The following is a 17484-nucleotide window of genomic DNA, read 5'->3' on the forward strand; positions in this document are numbered from 1 at the left end:
ATGTTCCGAATGATCCCAGTTATGATTCACTGCGGAGAAAGATCACTGGCTGTGCTTGCGTTCCTAGACGAAGGAGCTTCCATCACGTTGATAGAGACTGAGTTGGCTGATCGTTTGGGGCTAGGCGGAGTGTAGGAAAAGCTAGTGCTTAACTGGACGGCGGACGTTTATCGTGTAGAAAAGAACTCCAGGCGTATGAACCTGTGGACTTCCGCTGCTGATGAGGAGAATGCGGAGAAGACTTTGCTGCGGTCAGTGTATACGGTCGACAAGCTGAGACTACCACACCAGACACTCAAGGCTGACGAACTAGTGGCGCAGTATGACCATATGCGGGGATTGCCGATCAGTTCATATGAAGGTCGACCAGGAATTCTGATAGGGCTCAGCAACATTCACGCCTTCGCTCCTCTGGAAGCGAAGATTGGCACTACGAGTGAGCCGATCGCAGTACGGTGCCAGCTCGGCTGGACAGTGTACGGGCCACGACGAGTATCGCCTGAGTCGCAGGGCAGCTATCTGGGATACCACCAGCAGGTCTCTAACGAAGATCTTCACGATCTACTCAAATCCCATTATGCACCTGATGAGTCCGTAGTACGGGTGCACCGAGAATCAGCTGAAGACAAAAGGGCTCGGTCTATATTGGAGCAAACCACGAAGCGCGTAGGGAACCGTTTCGAGACGGGACTCCTTTGGGCCAAGGATGACGTTAGCTTCCCGGACAGCTACCCTATGGCACTGAAGCGGCTAATGCAGTTGGAGAAAAAGCTGGAAAGGTCACCAGAGTTATATCGAAACGTTCGGAACCAGATCGACGAGTATCAAGCTAAAAAATACGCCCATGAAGCCACCAAAGAAGAACTGCGCTCTGCAGATCCCGAGAGGACATGGTATCTCCCGCTAAATGTAGTCCTGAATCCGAAGAAACCGGGAAAAATCCGACTCATCTGGGACGCGGCCGCGACGGTCCAAGGAATTTCCCTTAACTCAATGCTGTTGAAAGGGCCGGACCTACTAGTGCCGCTTATGTCAGTGCTTCTCATCTTCCGGGAGCGGCGGATCGCTTTCGGAGGAGACATCCGTGAGATGTACCATCAAATGGAGATAATCGCGAAAGATAAGTCAGCTCAACGATTCCTGTTTCGAAACAACAGAGCAGAAGAACCGAAAGTGTACGTGATGGACGTCGCTACGTTTGGTTCAACGTGCTCGCCTGCGTCAGCACAGTACGTCAAGAATCGGAATGCAGAGGAACATGCCGGGCGGTTTCCGGAAGCAGCAGCGGCCATCATTAAGCGGCATTATGTCGATGACTACTTCGACAGCGTCGACACGGTTGAGGAAGCGGTAGAACGAGCGAAACAGGTGAGGATCATCCATAAGCAAGCCGGGTTTGATATTCGGAATTGGGTGTCAAATTCACCTGAGGTCCTGACTGCGTTAGGAGACGCTAAAGCTGGGGGATCAGTCGTTTTCAACCAGGATAAGCAGGAGCACAACGAACGGGTACTCGGGATAAGCTGGGAGCAAGAAGCGGATGCGTTTGCCTTCTCCGTAACCTCCCGACCGGAGATGCAAGCTTATTTTAGCGGTGAAAAGCGGCCTACGAAGCGAATCGTTCTCAGCTGCGTTATGGGCTTCTTCGACCCTTTGGGGCTACTGTCTCCATTTACAATCCATGGGAAGATGCTCGTCCAACATCTCTGGCGAAGCGGTTGCGAATGGGACCAAGAAATTGACGATTGTGGCTGGAACCTTTGGCAGCAGTGGATTGGATTGCTTCCGGAAGTCGAAGCATTACGAATTCCAAGATGTTATCTGGGTGATGCTGAATCTTCGTCGGTGGAGTCCCTCGAGCTACACACTTTTTCGGACGCGAGCGAACATGCTTATGGTTGCGTGGCATATCTACGGTCGGTCGTCGATGGAGAAGTGAACTGCAGTCTGGTCATGTCTCGTGCAAAGGTAGCGCCGCTTAAGCGTCAGTCGATTCCCAGGTTGGAACTGATGGCTGCCGGCCTCGGAGCACGAATGAGCCAAACTTTCCTGGAAACCACTACGCTGGATATCGATCGCACCATACTGTGGACCGACTCCCGAACTGTACTGTCGTGGCTTCAGTCAGATCAGTTCAAATACAAACAGTTCGTCGCCTTCAAAGTGGGGGAGATACTGGAAGTAACCAACATGAGGGACTGGCGATGGGTACCAACTAAACAGAACATCGCGGATGTGCTCACGAAATGGGGCCGTGGACCTCCGTTGCAAAACGATTCGGATTGGGTGAATGGTCCGAAGATGCTGTTTCTACCGCCCAACCAGTGGCCCATTATCGATCAACTCGAGGAAACTACCGAAGAGGCAAGAGGTTTAGTGACGTTCCATGAAGTGGTCAACGTGAGTGCTGTTTCTCGATGGACGAAACTGGTGCGGGTAACCGCTACCGTGGCCCGGTTCGTCGCCAACTGTCGCCGGAAAAAGGCCGGTAAGCCAACATTGACTTCGCAGGCTACGGCTCATCATCTACGATTAATAAAAGCACGGTTTTCCACGATTCAGCAACCTCTTCAACAAGAAGAGCTTCGACTAGCAGAGATAATCCTTTGGAAGCAGTCGCAATTCGCCAGTTTTCCGGCTGAGATGGATATACTTACAGCAAATCTCGAGCTAGAAGCTGGTGAACCACCGAAGAAAATCGAGAAATCCAGCATTCTGTACAGACGTTCTCCAATCCTGGACACTGAAGGGGTGCTGCGAGTACGAGGAAGGATAGAGTCCAATGAAGCGATCCCGTTCGACAAGAAATTCCCTATCATCCTATCGGGGAAACAAGAGATAACGCAGAAGCTAATTCTACATTACCACGAAAAATACGGTCATGCTTACAGGGAGACCGTGTTCAATGAGCTCCGTCAGAAATTCTGGATCCAGAACGCACGTACAGCGATTCGACGAGCGACCGAGGCATGTGTGTGGTGCAAGGTGAATCGATGTGTTCCGGCTGCTCCCTTGATGGCACCGTTACCCGTTCAACGCACCACTTCTCATCTTCGACCATTTAGTGCAGTAGGTGTCGATTATTTAGGACCAGTAGAGGTAGCCATAGGTCGGCGGATAGAGAAGAGATGGGTAGCGGTTTTTACGTGCATGGCTGTGAGGGCTGTGCATTTGGACGTAGTGTACAGTTTGAGCTCGCAGTCCTGCCTGATGACTATCAGACGTTTCTCGAGCAAGCGAGGCACTCCCGATCACATATTTTCCGACAACGCTACGTGTTTCCATGGAGCGAACACCGTGATGACCAAGGAGATCGAGAAGATCCACAAAGAGTGTGCGGAAAGGGTCACTTCGTCCACAGCCTGGCATTTCAACCCTCCCGGTACACCACACATGGGCGGTGTCTGGGAGAGGATGGTACGGTCCGTCAAAGAAGCTTTGAGGGTCCTGGATGACGGGCGGAGGTTGACTGATGAGATTCTCATCACGGCCTTGGCAGAAGCTGAGGATTTAATTAATACCCGACCACTCACTTATATTCCACAGGAGTCCGCCGATGAAGAAGCTCTATCACCAAACCATTTCATCCTTGGAACAGTGACCAAAGAAGGCGCAGTTTTGGACAACCCGGATCAATATTATGAAGCTTTGCGCAACATGTATTACCGATCGCGGGGCCTGGCCAGAAAATTTTGGGACCGGTGGTCGCAGGAGTACTTGCCGACTCTTAATCATCGCCCGAAATGGTTCGAGGACACGAAGCCACTGGAAGTCGGAGATCTAGTCTTCCTGGTGGAAGGCAAGAACCGGAAGTATTGGAGACGAGGACGCGTACAGGCAGTCGTAAAGGGAGCCGATGGAAGAATACGACAAGCGGAAGTAAGAACAGCGGATGGCAAAGTGTATCGACGAGGCGTGGCTACTCTGGCGGTGATGGAGATACAGGATGGTAAATCCGGAAGTACAGAAAGCTCTACCGGATGTTACGGGCAGGGGAATGTTCGCATCACCGGGCATCAACCGTAGACGGTAAAATTGGCGAGTACCGTTTCGCACGAAACGAAAACAAAACAACGCAAATGAAAAATATGCCAACACGCTCATCTGTCATGGATAGATCGACAGCGGAAACTGACTAGCAGGAGAAGAGGAAAAAGAAAAACATAAACAAAGTTTTCGCTACATCAAGCTAACGTGATTTAATCAACTGTTTAATTATAAACTTTCGGGATTATAATAAGTGTTAGGAGTGAAGAGGTGAAAATCTTGGTGAACCTAGTTGGTCTCGACACCTGTAAGCAAAAAATTAAAATAAAGCTAGTAGTGGAAATATATCATTTATACAAATAAAAACTTACCAGTTTCGTAGCACACTTTAACCGAAGAACCGGATCGGACCGTAGTGAAAAATAGAATAAATATCCTTTGATTGAGGACCTGTAAGTAAAAAATTAAAGAAAATTTATATAGTGATGAAATGCTAGAAAATAACATGAAAATACTTACCTAGGTTGAAACACTGCGACTGACCATCCAGAGTAGTACCGTAACGTCACGTAGACTGGTACGGTGATTGATTGTGAGTATCTGTAAAGAGAAGAAAGTAACAAGTAAAATTATTAATAAATGCATTAAATGATAGGAAAAATAAGCGGGAAAGGAGTATACCGTAGAAAGAGTTCAGGAAGGAAGTATCGTAAGGAAGGAGGAGACTATTTGAGTAAGTAATGATCATGTAAATCGTAAACAAAATTGTAATTCAAATGCATATTCTAGTTTTTGAGCCACTCCAAAAGTGCAGCTTTGAAAAATTTAGTCATCCGAACACTATTTCTTTAGAGACTTCAATAAATTTATAGAGCCTTCAGGTGAGGTTTCCTGTTGTTTCACAAGGGAATGATTTTAGATATTCTTCGATTCGATAAGTAATGGTTTTTTGCTTTTTTTTTTTCTAGCCATAAAAAAATGAAAAAATTGAATCAAACCGGAAAAATCGCTGGAAAACCTGTAGCTGGTGCCGATCATGATGGACGACAGCTTCATCGAGCACGGTCACCAGCAAAAACACCTTCAGCAGCAACAGCTGGTAAACCCCGCATTGGAGCAGCAAAACCAAACAATCCAATCGGAAACCATTACGTTTTTTTTTTTTCCAGCAAACAGTGCTAAACTGTGACATTTTGTGTTTGAAGCGTTTTTCCATCGAAGTAGGTTTTCATACTGTGAGAAAAAAAACTCCGGACATTTTGGACGTGAATTGTTGAATAACGGTCGCAAGTTCTGGAAGTTGCGAACAGAAGTGATTTAAGGAGAATTAAAGGTAAGTTGTTACTGTTAGAACTAAACTCCCATAATTTTCCAGTTTGATTCTCTTTTTTTTTCGTTTTTTCTAGCGATAAAAGAAACGGATCAAGCTGTGCTTGAAATTAATTTTGCAACGTGAAAAACACGGAAAAAGAGGAAAAAAACTCGAAAACCTCAAGTTCAAGTATCCAGCTGATGACGGTCATGGTAGACGACAGTTCGATCAGCAGTAAAATCTGAAAAGTAAAACCACCTTCGGCAGCAAGAGCAGCAGAAACTGAGCGACTAATCAGAGAAGCAGATCTGAACGATTTCACCGAAAGCCCTGCACGGTATGGAGTCCAACGATAATGCTCATTCCGCGAAGTTGATTCTGAAGCTGGAGCGACCGGACATTTTACAAAATTACATAACAGTTCGAACGATCAAAGTAATTCCGTCTTCCTGACTCTAAAAGCCCAAAAGCAGAAAGAGTGGATGCCGTCAAGATAAAATAAGAAGGGAAACGCTTGAGTTAAAAAAGCCGGCCAAGCTGACACCAACAGCCTACGGTTTACTGTATGGTGGGAGGTATCGCGAGATCCCTATCGGTGAGTTATTTTTTTGTCATACATTGTGCCAAAATTGATTTGATTCTTTTTTTTACTAATTTCAATTCAGAATATGAATTCTGCGATCAGCCACAGAAAATGACACAATTCAATACTGTCATATATATTAAAGTCGTTTTTCACAGAATTTACGCGTTTTCACGCGGATTGAAAATGTTTACTGAATAAAAAATGTAATTGGCACTTTTTTTGTAACTCTAGACAACTTCTTACATTTTGGTCTTTTAAACACTCTAGTATATTTTTCAACTGTTACCTTTTTGACATATCTAACAATTTTTGACCATGAATATGATGATTTTTTGCTTTTTTGATCATTAGCCTACCACGGGCGGTGGAACTCATGCACACTACCACCTTGACCATACCTGGAGGAAGCAAGTATGGTCCAGCAGCAGCAGGACGTTGCCAGCAAACTGATTTCACCGGTTTGTACGATTCCGACACCGCCTGTCCTGTCCTTGTGACTGTGGAACACTTTGCTTAGGTGAGTCCAGGAAGCACGACGAAACAGGAGGGATTATTGTTTAGTAATTATTTGATTCGTAGTGGTTGCAGTAAACAGCGTTGCGTTATTACTAGTTAGAGCAAACTAGTAGATTGAGTAGCGTTAACAATCAGTCAATGAAGACAGATAACGTTTCGGGTCAGTGGTAACAGTATAGCAGCATTAGGAAGCATAAAATGAATCTTTTTATAGCATACTACAAATAGTGTGGTTGCAGAAAAGCCAACTGTGAGCTATTGTGATTTCCCAAGCGCGGGACGAAAAAGTTAGACGTGATATAATTGTGAACTGTTTGCTTAGTTTGTAGCCTTGCAAAACTTTTCGGTTTATTCGACATTGTTCGGGGCGATATCATCGCTTATTTTTTGACTTCTATAAACACTCCTTAGCGTTTTTGTGCCATTTTTATCCATTTTATTTTCTAAGGAAATAATTAAATCTGTTTTTTTCTAGTCATTGTTGCTTGCGTATCGCGCTGCAACAAGAAATAGATGAAAGAATGTTGCTATCCGAATATTTATCGACGATTAGAACGATGTCTCCTTCAGCGATTGGCCGAACCCTTCGATGCCATTTCGAGCGCCTGGTAATTTCTGGGAGGTATTCTCGAAGCCACCTGGTCCAAAATTGGTTTGCGAATTTTTGGGACAAATGCCAACCACGTCTCAAAGCAATAGAGTTCTCATCGAGAAGTGACCATGGCTTGGCCCCATCTGAGCTTCCCAGAAGCCAATGGTTTGGAGTGAGAGCTGGACTGGCTTCGTCTTCGGGGAGACAGGTGTAGCTCAGATAAAGTCTGACAGAAGTTTGACAGACTGTATAAATCGCTCCCAGCTCCCTCCCATATGGGGAGCTGCTGGAGGATTGAAGCGCCAGGATGTCTCCGAGGACACAAACTCTTGGGCCATTTTATGTTGATCAACCTTTTCTAATGCCTGCTTCAGTTCACGGTCCGAACCAATAAAGTTTGTTCCCCGATCACTATAGAATATGGCTGGAGTTCCTCGGCGTGCAATGAAATTTCTTATTGCCATTATGCAAGAGTTTGTGGTAAGTGAGCTAGCTACTTCAATATGAACAGCACGGATAGATAGGCATGTAAAAAGAACTCCCCATCTCTTCTCAACCCTCCTCCCTATTGCAACTTCCATAGGACCAAAGTAATCTACCCCGGTGTGAGTGAACGGACGAACAAACGCTGCTAAACGACAGCGAGGCAGATCAGCCATTTGTGGAGGGCGTGGGCGAGCATCTCGCAGCTTGCAGTGTAGGCAATCGAATCTTATTTTCGCATATACTCTGCGTAATCGACTGATGCAGAATCTTTGTCGGATCTCATTAATGACCGATTCATGATTTCGATGGTAAAACTTTTCGTGGTAGCTTTTGACAACAAGGTGTGTGACAGGATGTTCTCGAGGAAGTAGTATGGGATTTACAGCATCCCGAGGCAGAAACTCGCACAGTCCGGTTCTGCCTCGCATACGAATCAATCCACGCTCATCGACAAAGGGATTAAGTTTATAAAGCGGGCTTCGTTTGGGAAGTAATAGCCTGGGATCGTTTTTCATTAGAACAGAAAGCTCTTCTCGGAAGGCGTCCTGTTGCGCAGCATGGAAATGGAAAACCTCAGCATTGCGGATTTCTTCACTGGTTAGACCACCACTAATTCGAGTGAAGCATTTCGGACGTGCGTTCCTCAGAAACCGAATGGCGAGTGTAGTTGCTCGGACCATACCTCTCAGACTTTGAAAGTTGTTAATCGGAACTGCCATCCTCTGAGTCTCGGTGTGCACGTGAATATTCGCTCGTAGTTCATCCATAGGTTCAACCATTTTGTCCGGTGTCACTGGCCATTCTTCCTCGCGTTGATAGAGAAAGTCAGGTCCTTTATACCATTTGCTGTCACTCGTTAGTACTAGACGACTTTGCCATTTTGTTCCCTCATCTGCCACGTTCCACTTCGTAGGAACCCAGTTCCAATCAGAAACGTTAGTCAAATCCAGAATTTCACTTACACGTGTAGCCACAAACTGGCTGTATCTACGGTGATCAGCTCTTATCCACGAAAGCGCGTTCCTTGAATCTGACCAATATACATATTTTGTGATGCTAATGGTTAATCCTTCACTGATAAGGTGGGCTAGTCTTGCCCCAATTACCGCCGCCTGAAGCTCCAGTCTTGGGATGGTGAGATATTTGAGCGGTGCTACGCGGGTTCTCGCACCAACAAGTGAGCATTCGACCTTCCCTTTCTCTGCATAGCGAAGATATACAGCGGCTGCCATACCATTCTCACCGGCATCGACGAATGTATGCAACTGAATTTCCGTTTCTTGACCAGCTGACGTTCGGAGTCTGTAGCATCGTGGAATCTTTAAATTCTCTATTTCGGGTAGAAGCTTAAGCCATGTCTGCCATTTTTCAAAGCATTGCTGATTGATCTCGTCGTCCCAACTAGCACCAGATCGCCAGATCTCTTGGAAAGGCATTTTGAGATACATGAGATAATGTGCTGCAAGACCTAGCGGGTCATATATAGACATCATAGTTCGCAGAACCTCCCGTTTCGTGGGACGCCGCTTTGCCGTTAGTAGATCTTCTAATCTGCTCCAATTTATTCTAAAGGTGAAGCAATCTGAATCGGTACACCACCAGAGGCCTAAAACCTTTTCAGTTGCCAGACTAGATGATAGATCGAGGTTTTTTGATAAACACGTCTCACTCTTAAGTGCAGCCAGAACTGACCTCGAATTTGATGTCCAATTACGGATTTCTAAGCCGCCTTGCTCGTGGATAAATCGGACTGATTTCGCCAATTCGATGACCTTTTCTTCCGTTTCCTCACTACACAACATATCATCAACGTACGTACATTGTACTATCGTTTTCGCAGCGGCTGGCAGATCTTCACTGAAACGCTCTGCGTTTAGGTTCTTCATAAATTGCGCGCTCGCGGGTGAGCAGCATGCCCCAAACGTCATCACCTGCATCGCATAGGTATTGAGTTTTTTTCCTATCCTCGCTGTCCCACCATAAGAAGCGCTGACTGTGCTGGTCTTCATTACGAGTTTTAACTTGGTGGAACATTTCGCGAATGTCACCGCATATTGCAAAACGATGCTCGCGGAACTTGTAAAGGACAGAAACTAGCGAAGTTAACAAATCAGGACCAGCAAGTAGAGATGAATTTAACAAGACACCATTCACCACAGCAGCCGCATCCCAGACAAGCCTAACCTTGCCTGGTTTATTTGGATTAGTCACTGGAAATACAGGTAAGTACCAAACACGTTTGTGGTTTTCCTCCAGCTCCGCGGTGGTAAGTTTGCGTATATAGCCCTTATTTAGATAATCCGCCAGCTTTTCGTCCAGAATTCGCGCCAAGTCTGGGTCCTTTTCCATGCGCCGTTGCATGCTATACATTCGCTTTAAAGCCATTGGTTTGCTGTCCGGCAATTTTACATTATTGTTTCTCCACAATAAACCTGTTTCGTATCTCTTTCCATTGAACTGAGTGAGATCATGTAGAAGCTGAATGTCCCGTTCATCATCTTGAGAGCGGATTTCCTTATTAGAGGAAGTAACACCTAAGCTCTCAATAGCAAAAAAATCTTTTAACGCACGTTCCATATTGTCGTTGATCTTATCAACATCATCATGATTGCATTGTTTGACATGATATGCGTAGTGTAGCATGCTCATCGATTGACCGTTTGGGGCTCCACCATATATAGTCCATCCAAGATTGGTGTTTATTGCAATAGGTTGACCAACCCTCCCTTCTCGGCTTTTTCGCACGAGTGTCGCGTAGGCATGCTGAACGCCGATTAGCAGGCGTGGGCGGACGTCTCGGTACGATTGCGCTGGGACACCTCTAAGATGACGGTATTCAGATTGAAGCTGTTTAACATCGAGTGATTGAGGTGGTAGCTGAAGCTCACTAACTGTTCGAACATTCTCAAAGTGAAAACGCTTACCCTTAAGACCAGAAATATCCAACGCTACCTTATGTGAGTTGTTTTCCGAACGGTGTGTACCTCCTGTCCATTTGAGACATAGCGGATTGGGCTCTCCTGAAAGATTCAGCTCCTCAGCTAGGTCTTGGTCCATTAGCGTTAACGAGGATCCGTCGTCCAAGAATGCATAACAATGTACACTGTTACCCTCACCGTATACTACAACCGGAACATAGCGAAAGAGGATGGCACTGGATCCTCCCTGATGAGTGTTGCACGCCTGTGCTTCGTTTGCTTGTTCATTATTAGCTGTTGAAGACGTTACGCTCAGCTCTTTGTGCAACAGGGGATGATGCTTGAAAGTGCATCCAAAAAACGCTTACATTTTATTAAAAGTGCACAGTTACCTTTGCAGACAATACATAATCTCATCGTAGGTTTCTTTTGCTCGCCGATCGTCTTATGCGTAATTTTACTCGGTCCAGGTAAATCTTCGTTACGCAAACTAGGCTGTTCAGCATGTGTTAATGAAGGGTTTTGTTTTCTTACGCGTGTCATGACATAGGGTCTCCTGAATTTTTCTCGGCTCCGAGACCAGGCAGGCGTCTTCGGCGATGTTGTATAGCCATTCACTAAAATCTGCCAGATTCACCTTTCGTAAACCTTTCATATATCTCGCCCACTCTAACTTCATTGAGGTGGGGAGCTTACCCACAAGATCGCTTAACAATGAAACATCTCGCCTATACTCCTTCCGACCGCAAGCGTCAATTGTTGCTACAAAGTTTTGCACGGCTAGTGCGAAATCGATGGTTTTGTCAATCGAGTCAGCTTTCAGCGTCGGCATTGCTAGAACTTTATCTCGTACTGAATGTATTATGAATTGAGGCTGACCGAACCTAAGTTTGAGAGCGTCCATCGCTCTCGGCACCGTTGATGGATAAAGCAGATAGCTTCGTACTGCTGTAAAGGCTTCACCCTTCAGGCAACTTCTCAGTCTAATCATGTTTTCATCATTCGTGTAACCACACATCCGTGTCGTGCTTTTATAGGTTGAGAAGAAAAGTGGCCAATCCTCAGGATTGCCTGTAAAGATAGGCAAATCTTTAGCGACAATTTGGCGCGCGGTGAGTTGATTACGTGACAGGCTACAATTGAACTGGTTGCTGGTTGCAATCGTTCCCGCGCTCGATGACGTGCTTTCTCCTTGGCGTAGAGCGCTTATTTGGATTAAAGTGAGGTAAATCGTGCACTGTTTGTTGTTCCTGCTCTTCTTCTGAAGAAGAATCACTGCTGTTTTCTGACTGTTCCTCATTCACAAACTCTTCACACGAAGCACAATTCCGGCATGCATCGCTCTTTCTATTCAACCAATCTTGAACCTTGGAATCATTTTTTGATTCAACTTCTTCTTCATTCAAACTTGCCAACTCCTCAAGGACACTGAATTGTTGCTCAATCAGGTTCTTCTTCTCATCTAGAAGTGTCTGCTCAGCTTCGAGTTTCTGAAGTTGCAATTCTAAACGTTGTATAGTCCTTATAGACTTAAATTGGCTCCGTAAAACATTAATTTGTATTGTGCCGTGTCAAATAAATGTTGTGAAAAAAAAAGTCCTTATAGATGATCGTCTGGACGATACTGACAGTGAATCTGTCGATTTAATCGCGCCTCGACCCAATTTTTGGTGATCCCTTTTGCTCTCAGATGAAGCGCATTGTTTCGATACGTTGCTAGCGTTTGCTACATTTGCCGTTCCGGGTTGTTTATCGAATTTACGGTTTCGGTCTGCCCCTTTCTCGCACTCAACACACTGCCACGGGACCATCTCGATCTGACTATCAACACCAACGCAATTAAAGTGATGCCACTTATCACAGTCGTCACACTGTACCATACGACTATTGTCTGCGCAATAACAGGACCGACAACTCTGACCGACTTTTAGTGAGCTCGCACGGGAAGATTTAGAACGGGTACTTTTGATCGAGGGAGTTTTTCGATTAAAAATATTTGAGTTGGGGATTGGGGTTGAGAAGGAGTTCTTTATTTGAAGCCTCCGCTTTAGAGCTGAGAGTTCTTTCATTACGCGTGCATATAGATTGAGTAGCTGAGCAATTACCTTTATTGGGGGCAGAGGATTTAGATCCGGACTTGGTCGACATCGTGTAAAACGAATTAAAAAATTGTTGCTTGCGTATCGCGCTGCAACAAGAAATAGATGAAAGAAGGTTGCTTTCCGAATATTTAACGGCCAGTTTATTCAAGCGAAGTATGATCCGTTTTTAATTCCTGTACGTATAAGTTTTAATTTAGTGTTAGGTTTTAACTAGTTTACAATATTCTTACGTTTTAGTGCTTCGATTATCTTTTCCGTCTCTGTATGTCGTTTATTCCGTCGATAGTTGTTGCCACGTGAATTACTATCCGAATATTAAATTAATTTGTAAGAAATACAATAAATTCAGTTAACCTCGCTTCTCACCGTAACCACTCTGCCGTATACACTTGTTTCCGTTAAATAAGTTTTTCACTTAATATTTAGGTTTTGATTAATAACTACTATAAGTAAATTCCTTCACCGAATTAAATTTTTAAAATTATAATTTTAGGTTTTTTGGATTTATAATTTTAGGATCGTCAGAAATTAGCTCTTAACGCTATGAGTTCGCTCAATTTCTATTTCTGCAAGTCAGCAGATACGCTGACGTATCTATCATTCTCTCGCTCTTTCCGCTGAACTGTCATGATGACGTCTCTTTCTCCATGTGTGATGCACTATGAGGAGGTGCACACAGAACTACCCAGCTCCGATGACAAGTCATCAATCGGCGAAACATTGGAAATCTATTTGACATGTGCGCAAAAATCATGTTTATAAAAAACACTAGAAAACGATGCCTCAACTGAACTCTCCGAGCGGGCGAAAATGTTTTTAAAACCGAGTTTCAGCTGAAGGTAATTTCTTAAGCATTTCATCATATATAAACACTAGTTAATGTGCTTGTGTACTAGGAAAACCTCATCTTCCCTTTTTTGCTGGTTTGGGGAATACGATTACGATTTGATTTACAATGATTATGTTGAACGCTTTTCCTACCTTTTCTGCTCTAAAACGATATTTAGCAGTTTTAGAGATAAGTTGCATCCAGGCTGACAAATTCAGTCAATCCTTAACCAATCTAGTAAAAACTTGTTTTCTATTTTGCATTTGTTTAAATTTGTGAGGTGTAGAAGGGGCCAGGGACCAAGTCGCTGGTGTTTTGAAGCACCACTGATAATAGGATTGGCATCACAGCATCAATAACCACCTGGTCAATTAAATTCTGTGTAACTGACTAGAGTAACCTTGGGCAAGTTGCAAAGATACTGTCTCGTTAGAGTAGCATCTTGGCAAGATCCCTGAAACTGCCGGAGGATAGTGGCAAGTATGGGTCTCTGCAGATTTATATGTGTGTGCAACTGTTTGTGTATGTCAGTGTGTGTTTGTGCATATAATAATGTTATATATGCCAATCAAGAATACTTGAATATGATTTTGATACGTATTAAAGGTTACCTGTATGTTTGTTGTTTTTACCATGATCGTTAAGATAAGTTGTTGAATATAGGGGATAGTCGAAGTGACAGTGATAATATTCGCAGATAGGGAAGTAGAGGAAGAAGTAGACATAGATAAGGAGAGATATCTGTCATTAATCGGTTTTACAATTTCAGTAATGTGTTAGTGTAACTAAATGAGGAAAAAAAAGACATTCATACATACATACATACACATAAAATGAAACACATATGCATGAGAACTCATATACATACACAAATACATCAGAGTAGGGCGTCGTTACGTGGAAAAAAAAACTTGATTGCAGAAAGCTTAAACTAAGCTCTCCTCGGTCCATTCCGGAGCCCCAAACATATCCAAACCCATCGGAAGTCGATAAAACATTCGCAGATGGTTGTCGGGTTTACTGGTTTTCTCTTTGCGCACCTCACCTTACAACACAGACTCTTGTTTCTACTACTACCGCTACTACAACTGCACAGAATTAAGAAGTATGAATTTGTCACTTTCTAGATGAGAACAGAGCTTGCACAATGTGGTCTGGTCCACGTGTGAAGAGAATGCACCAAAACTTTTAGCAATTAATGTTGTCATGAATCCTCCCCACATAGGAGACTGCCGAGATCAGAGTAGGAAGAACTAAAACAGGTATCTGACTCTCATGATCTCCCTTAGCTTCTATCCGCCACCTGGAAGCACGCGCCCTTGGGCTGTCAAAGCTGGAACAACTTTGTGGCTCTATCTTGAATTTGGTTCTGTAAAGCCATAAAAACCCAAGATTGGAGCTCAACCACCAGGCTCAGGATGTAGATTTAGTCTGGTAATCCGGATTTTATTGTTCATAGTTTTCCTCCCTAGGCGGGTCTATTCAAGATGCTGCGAACTGCTTCTCTGCTCTGTGGTGTCTCCGATCACCTCCGATGTGTTAGTTTGTTCATCATTTTCTATTTTGCTGAGCTTTTTCAAAATTGTTATCATTGTGTTTTCCCTTTGCCGCAATAAATTTCTATTCCTCTTAAGTATTGTGGCTGCTTCCTTTACAAATGTTATAACGGGAGAAACTATAGAGTGGTTGTGCCGTTTTATAGTGTTCCATTCAAGGGAGTGGTCTTTTAAAAAGCTGCAAGAGCTGTAGAAGGCTTTGTAGGCCTTTTTTAATTTCTCTGCGTTGTTTCGTCTCGCGACAGACTGCTTTTTAATTTTCTGGCTAGCACTTTCTTATATCTTTGCCGGTCCTCCTCGATATTCAGGGATTTTACCGGAATTCTACCTCTCAGTCGAATAGGGCGTGGAGGCGTTTCTGTTCGATATTGTTGAGTAATCCTAATTTATTTTGATTGTTCCAACAATGACTTTACGATCGCTAGCTCTATGTCGATGAAAGAAGGCTTTGATATCCGGGCATGTGGTCCCGATTACTATTCTGTCGCCTTCCGCTATACCCTGGTTGCCGATGTGGGCATTAAAGTGTCCTAGAAGAATTACTCGGTTTCGTAAACAATCAGGGAGTCCTGTTACATACTTTGTTACAATCGCAAATTCACCGTTGTCTTCCTTACGTATGTGGTAATGAACAGAATGCTTTCTTTCATCGCGTTGCATGCATATGAACAAGTATTCCCGCTGACTTTTTTGAACTGTCCATCTTTATGGATGCATTAATGAATCGCCAGGGCTATACCACCCTTTTCTCTGAGGCTTGAGTTCTTATTATCGTTCACATTGTACCATCTAATTAAAATTCTTCGTTTTGAAGGTTCATCCAGGCAGCCTTGTTTCTTGTACGCTTGCTAATTTTATTCCTCGTTGTACGAAGATATCGTATAAGTCTTGTTCTTTGTTCTCTGTTGAGTACCCTTGAACATTCGAGCTGGCAAATTGTATACAGTCTTCGACTGCTGACTGTTTGGAGAATTGTTTTCTCTTCGGAGTTTGTTGTAATGTTACTTATCTGCGAGGCATTGATCCTGGGGTTTCTCTGCCAGGTTTCCGCAGGTCAGTGTGATTGGTTGAGAGTCTGTGGTTCTGACGCTTGAGAGGGATTACCTAATTTCAAAACCTGCACAACACTATCATAGTGGTTTCGATGGCTTCTAGTGCCCGCGGCGAATCTGTAGATGATTTTTATTGCACTGTTCACAGAGAAATGATCATTAGAGCTTAGTTTCATGCCTCCTTCGTTAAGAAAACATCAACTCTTCTACGATACATTCCCGAAACCGCCAGTATAGTTTCCACTCCGCCTCATTCCGAGGTTGTTTCCAACCTAGTGAGAAACATGTTTACCTTTTTCTCTATGGTTCTCCCGATCACACCAATCGCGTCATGGAATTTAAAAAAAAACTACACAAAATGTTCACCTACCCGAAAAATTCCCTAGGGTGGCGCAAAGCAATTGAAGTTTGACCTTGAGAAATTCGAAAAATCACCAAAATCGTGAATTTTTTCTTCAGATCATACCAGATCTCGACGTTTCATGCATTTTCGAACCCTCTGGGACCAGCGAAAATTTTGAAAACCGAAGTTTCATGTACCCCAGTCCGTTGGGTTAATTTTTGGATTTTAAAGGACAGAATTCAATCGCTTTGCGCCACCTCATTTTAGGTCCGATTGAGCTGAAACTTTTCATGTGGTGTTTTTCCTGGCCGGTCAACATTTTGTATAGGGTTTCTCAAAATTACCATTCTGATTGGCACCCTAAGGTACAAGCAATGAAGGATGAAGAAAATGGAATAAATAGAAAAAAAATATTATATGTACCGCATACAGTACTACAACTTTGCAATCTACAACATAGAACTAACAGTATAGAGTCCACGTATGAATGCAAAACAGCCACACTTTAATTTTCCTTTTGATGATAAATGCTACAATTTACGATTCGGTACCTATTTACATTTTTTGCACCTTTTGGTGTTTATTTGTAATATGAGAGTTAGGTACACCGTACACGTGATATTGACGAGTTTCTTTACTCTATTCAAAGGTTGATGTATTGATCGAAGCAAGCTGTGATCAAGAACGGACGTGAAAATGTTTCTCGTCGGAATTTTTCATCGTTTTTTTCAAGTTTTTATATGATTTATTTTCTATCCGGAAAAGGGATGTGTCTACGTTTATTGAATGAAGGCCGCTGTTGTTTCGGTGTGAATTCCAAGTGTATGATTTGAATCGCGATGAAGTGTTCCGAAGGTTGTCGTGTACGGTTGAGGATAGTGCAATAATGTCGACGTATTTTATTTAGCCTTCCCGTCGCGTAATCGTTATATTTTAAGTGCAAAGGGTGGAGTAAAAGGTAATACGAAATGTGGCGGTTTCGTATTATCGGTGAGAGTGACGTCAATGTTGAAATCCGTGAAAGATTCGTGCAATTTTGTGGCTAATTTGTGAGAGCTGCATTTCTTTTTTGGTGGCGGAGCACGTTTCCCGCTAGCCCTTGCCTTGCCATAAGTGTGTGTGAGTAAGTGCAAGGTTGCTCTTGAGTGCGGCACGTTCTTGCACCAGCATGATGGTTCAGAGAGGACGCGAGGATTAAAGGATAA

The 17484-nt window shown here is 43.8% G+C and overlaps 2 protein-coding genes across 7 annotated transcripts in view; one reads left to right on the forward strand and one right to left on the reverse strand.

Moving 5' to 3' along the window:
* Positions 1-188: 188 nt before the first annotated feature.
* Positions 189-17484, forward strand: part of LOC129734080 (uncharacterized) — a 49429-nt gene continuing 32133 nt past the window's right edge. Inside the window, exons 1-7 of one of the 4 annotated variants that reach the window (XM_055695799.1) lie at positions 189-4720; positions 4777-4868; positions 4956-5086; positions 5157-5320; positions 5394-5894; positions 6237-6402; positions 13179-13338. In XM_055695799.1, coding sequence (XP_055551774.1) covers positions 196-4026 — 3831 coding nt within the window. In that variant the 5' untranslated portion in view covers positions 189-195 and the 3' untranslated portion in view covers positions 4027-4720; positions 4777-4868; positions 4956-5086; ... (2 more) ...; positions 6237-6402; positions 13179-13338. Of the gene's footprint in view, positions 4721-4776; positions 4869-4955; positions 5087-5156; positions 5321-5393; positions 5895-6236; positions 6403-6464; positions 6980-13015; positions 13118-13178; positions 13339-17484 lie in introns of those variants that run through there. The other 3 variants (XM_055695802.1, XM_055695803.1, XM_055695800.1) reach the window with 3 other exon arrangements.
* LOC129734083 (uncharacterized) lies at positions 4174-13087 on the reverse strand. 3 transcript variants are annotated; one of them, XR_008729771.1, is made up of 6 exons: positions 12866-13082; positions 12730-12803; positions 12503-12672; positions 4507-4587; positions 4359-4437; positions 4174-4292 (listed from the first exon to the last, which is right to left on the reverse strand). XR_008729771.1 is itself a non-coding variant. In XM_055695812.1 (4 exons), exon 1 carries the CDS (start codon positions 10534-10536, stop codon positions 9334-9336), a length of 1203 nt encoding a protein of 400 aa, XP_055551787.1. In that variant the 5' UTR covers positions 10537-12496; the 3' UTR covers positions 4174-4292; positions 4359-4437; positions 4507-4587; positions 6284-9333. The 3 variants fall into 3 exon arrangements, 1 of the variants encoding a protein (XP_055551787.1); XR_008729772.1 differs by lacking the exon at positions 12503-12672 and having other exon boundaries at positions 12866-13087; XM_055695812.1 differs by lacking the exons at positions 12503-12672; positions 12730-12803; positions 12866-13082 and adding an exon at positions 6284-12496.

Source organism: Wyeomyia smithii, chromosome 1 (assembly GCF_029784165.1).
Source record: "Wyeomyia smithii strain HCP4-BCI-WySm-NY-G18 chromosome 1, ASM2978416v1, whole genome shotgun sequence".
Taxonomy (NCBI): domain Eukaryota; kingdom Metazoa; phylum Arthropoda; class Insecta; order Diptera; family Culicidae; genus Wyeomyia; species Wyeomyia smithii.

Excerpts from the sequence above, each read along its gene's own strand:
- LOC129734083 (XM_055695812.1), bottom strand. The coding sequence starts at position 10,536 with ATGGACCAAGACCTAGCTGAGGAGCTGAATCTTTCAGGAGAGCCCAAT.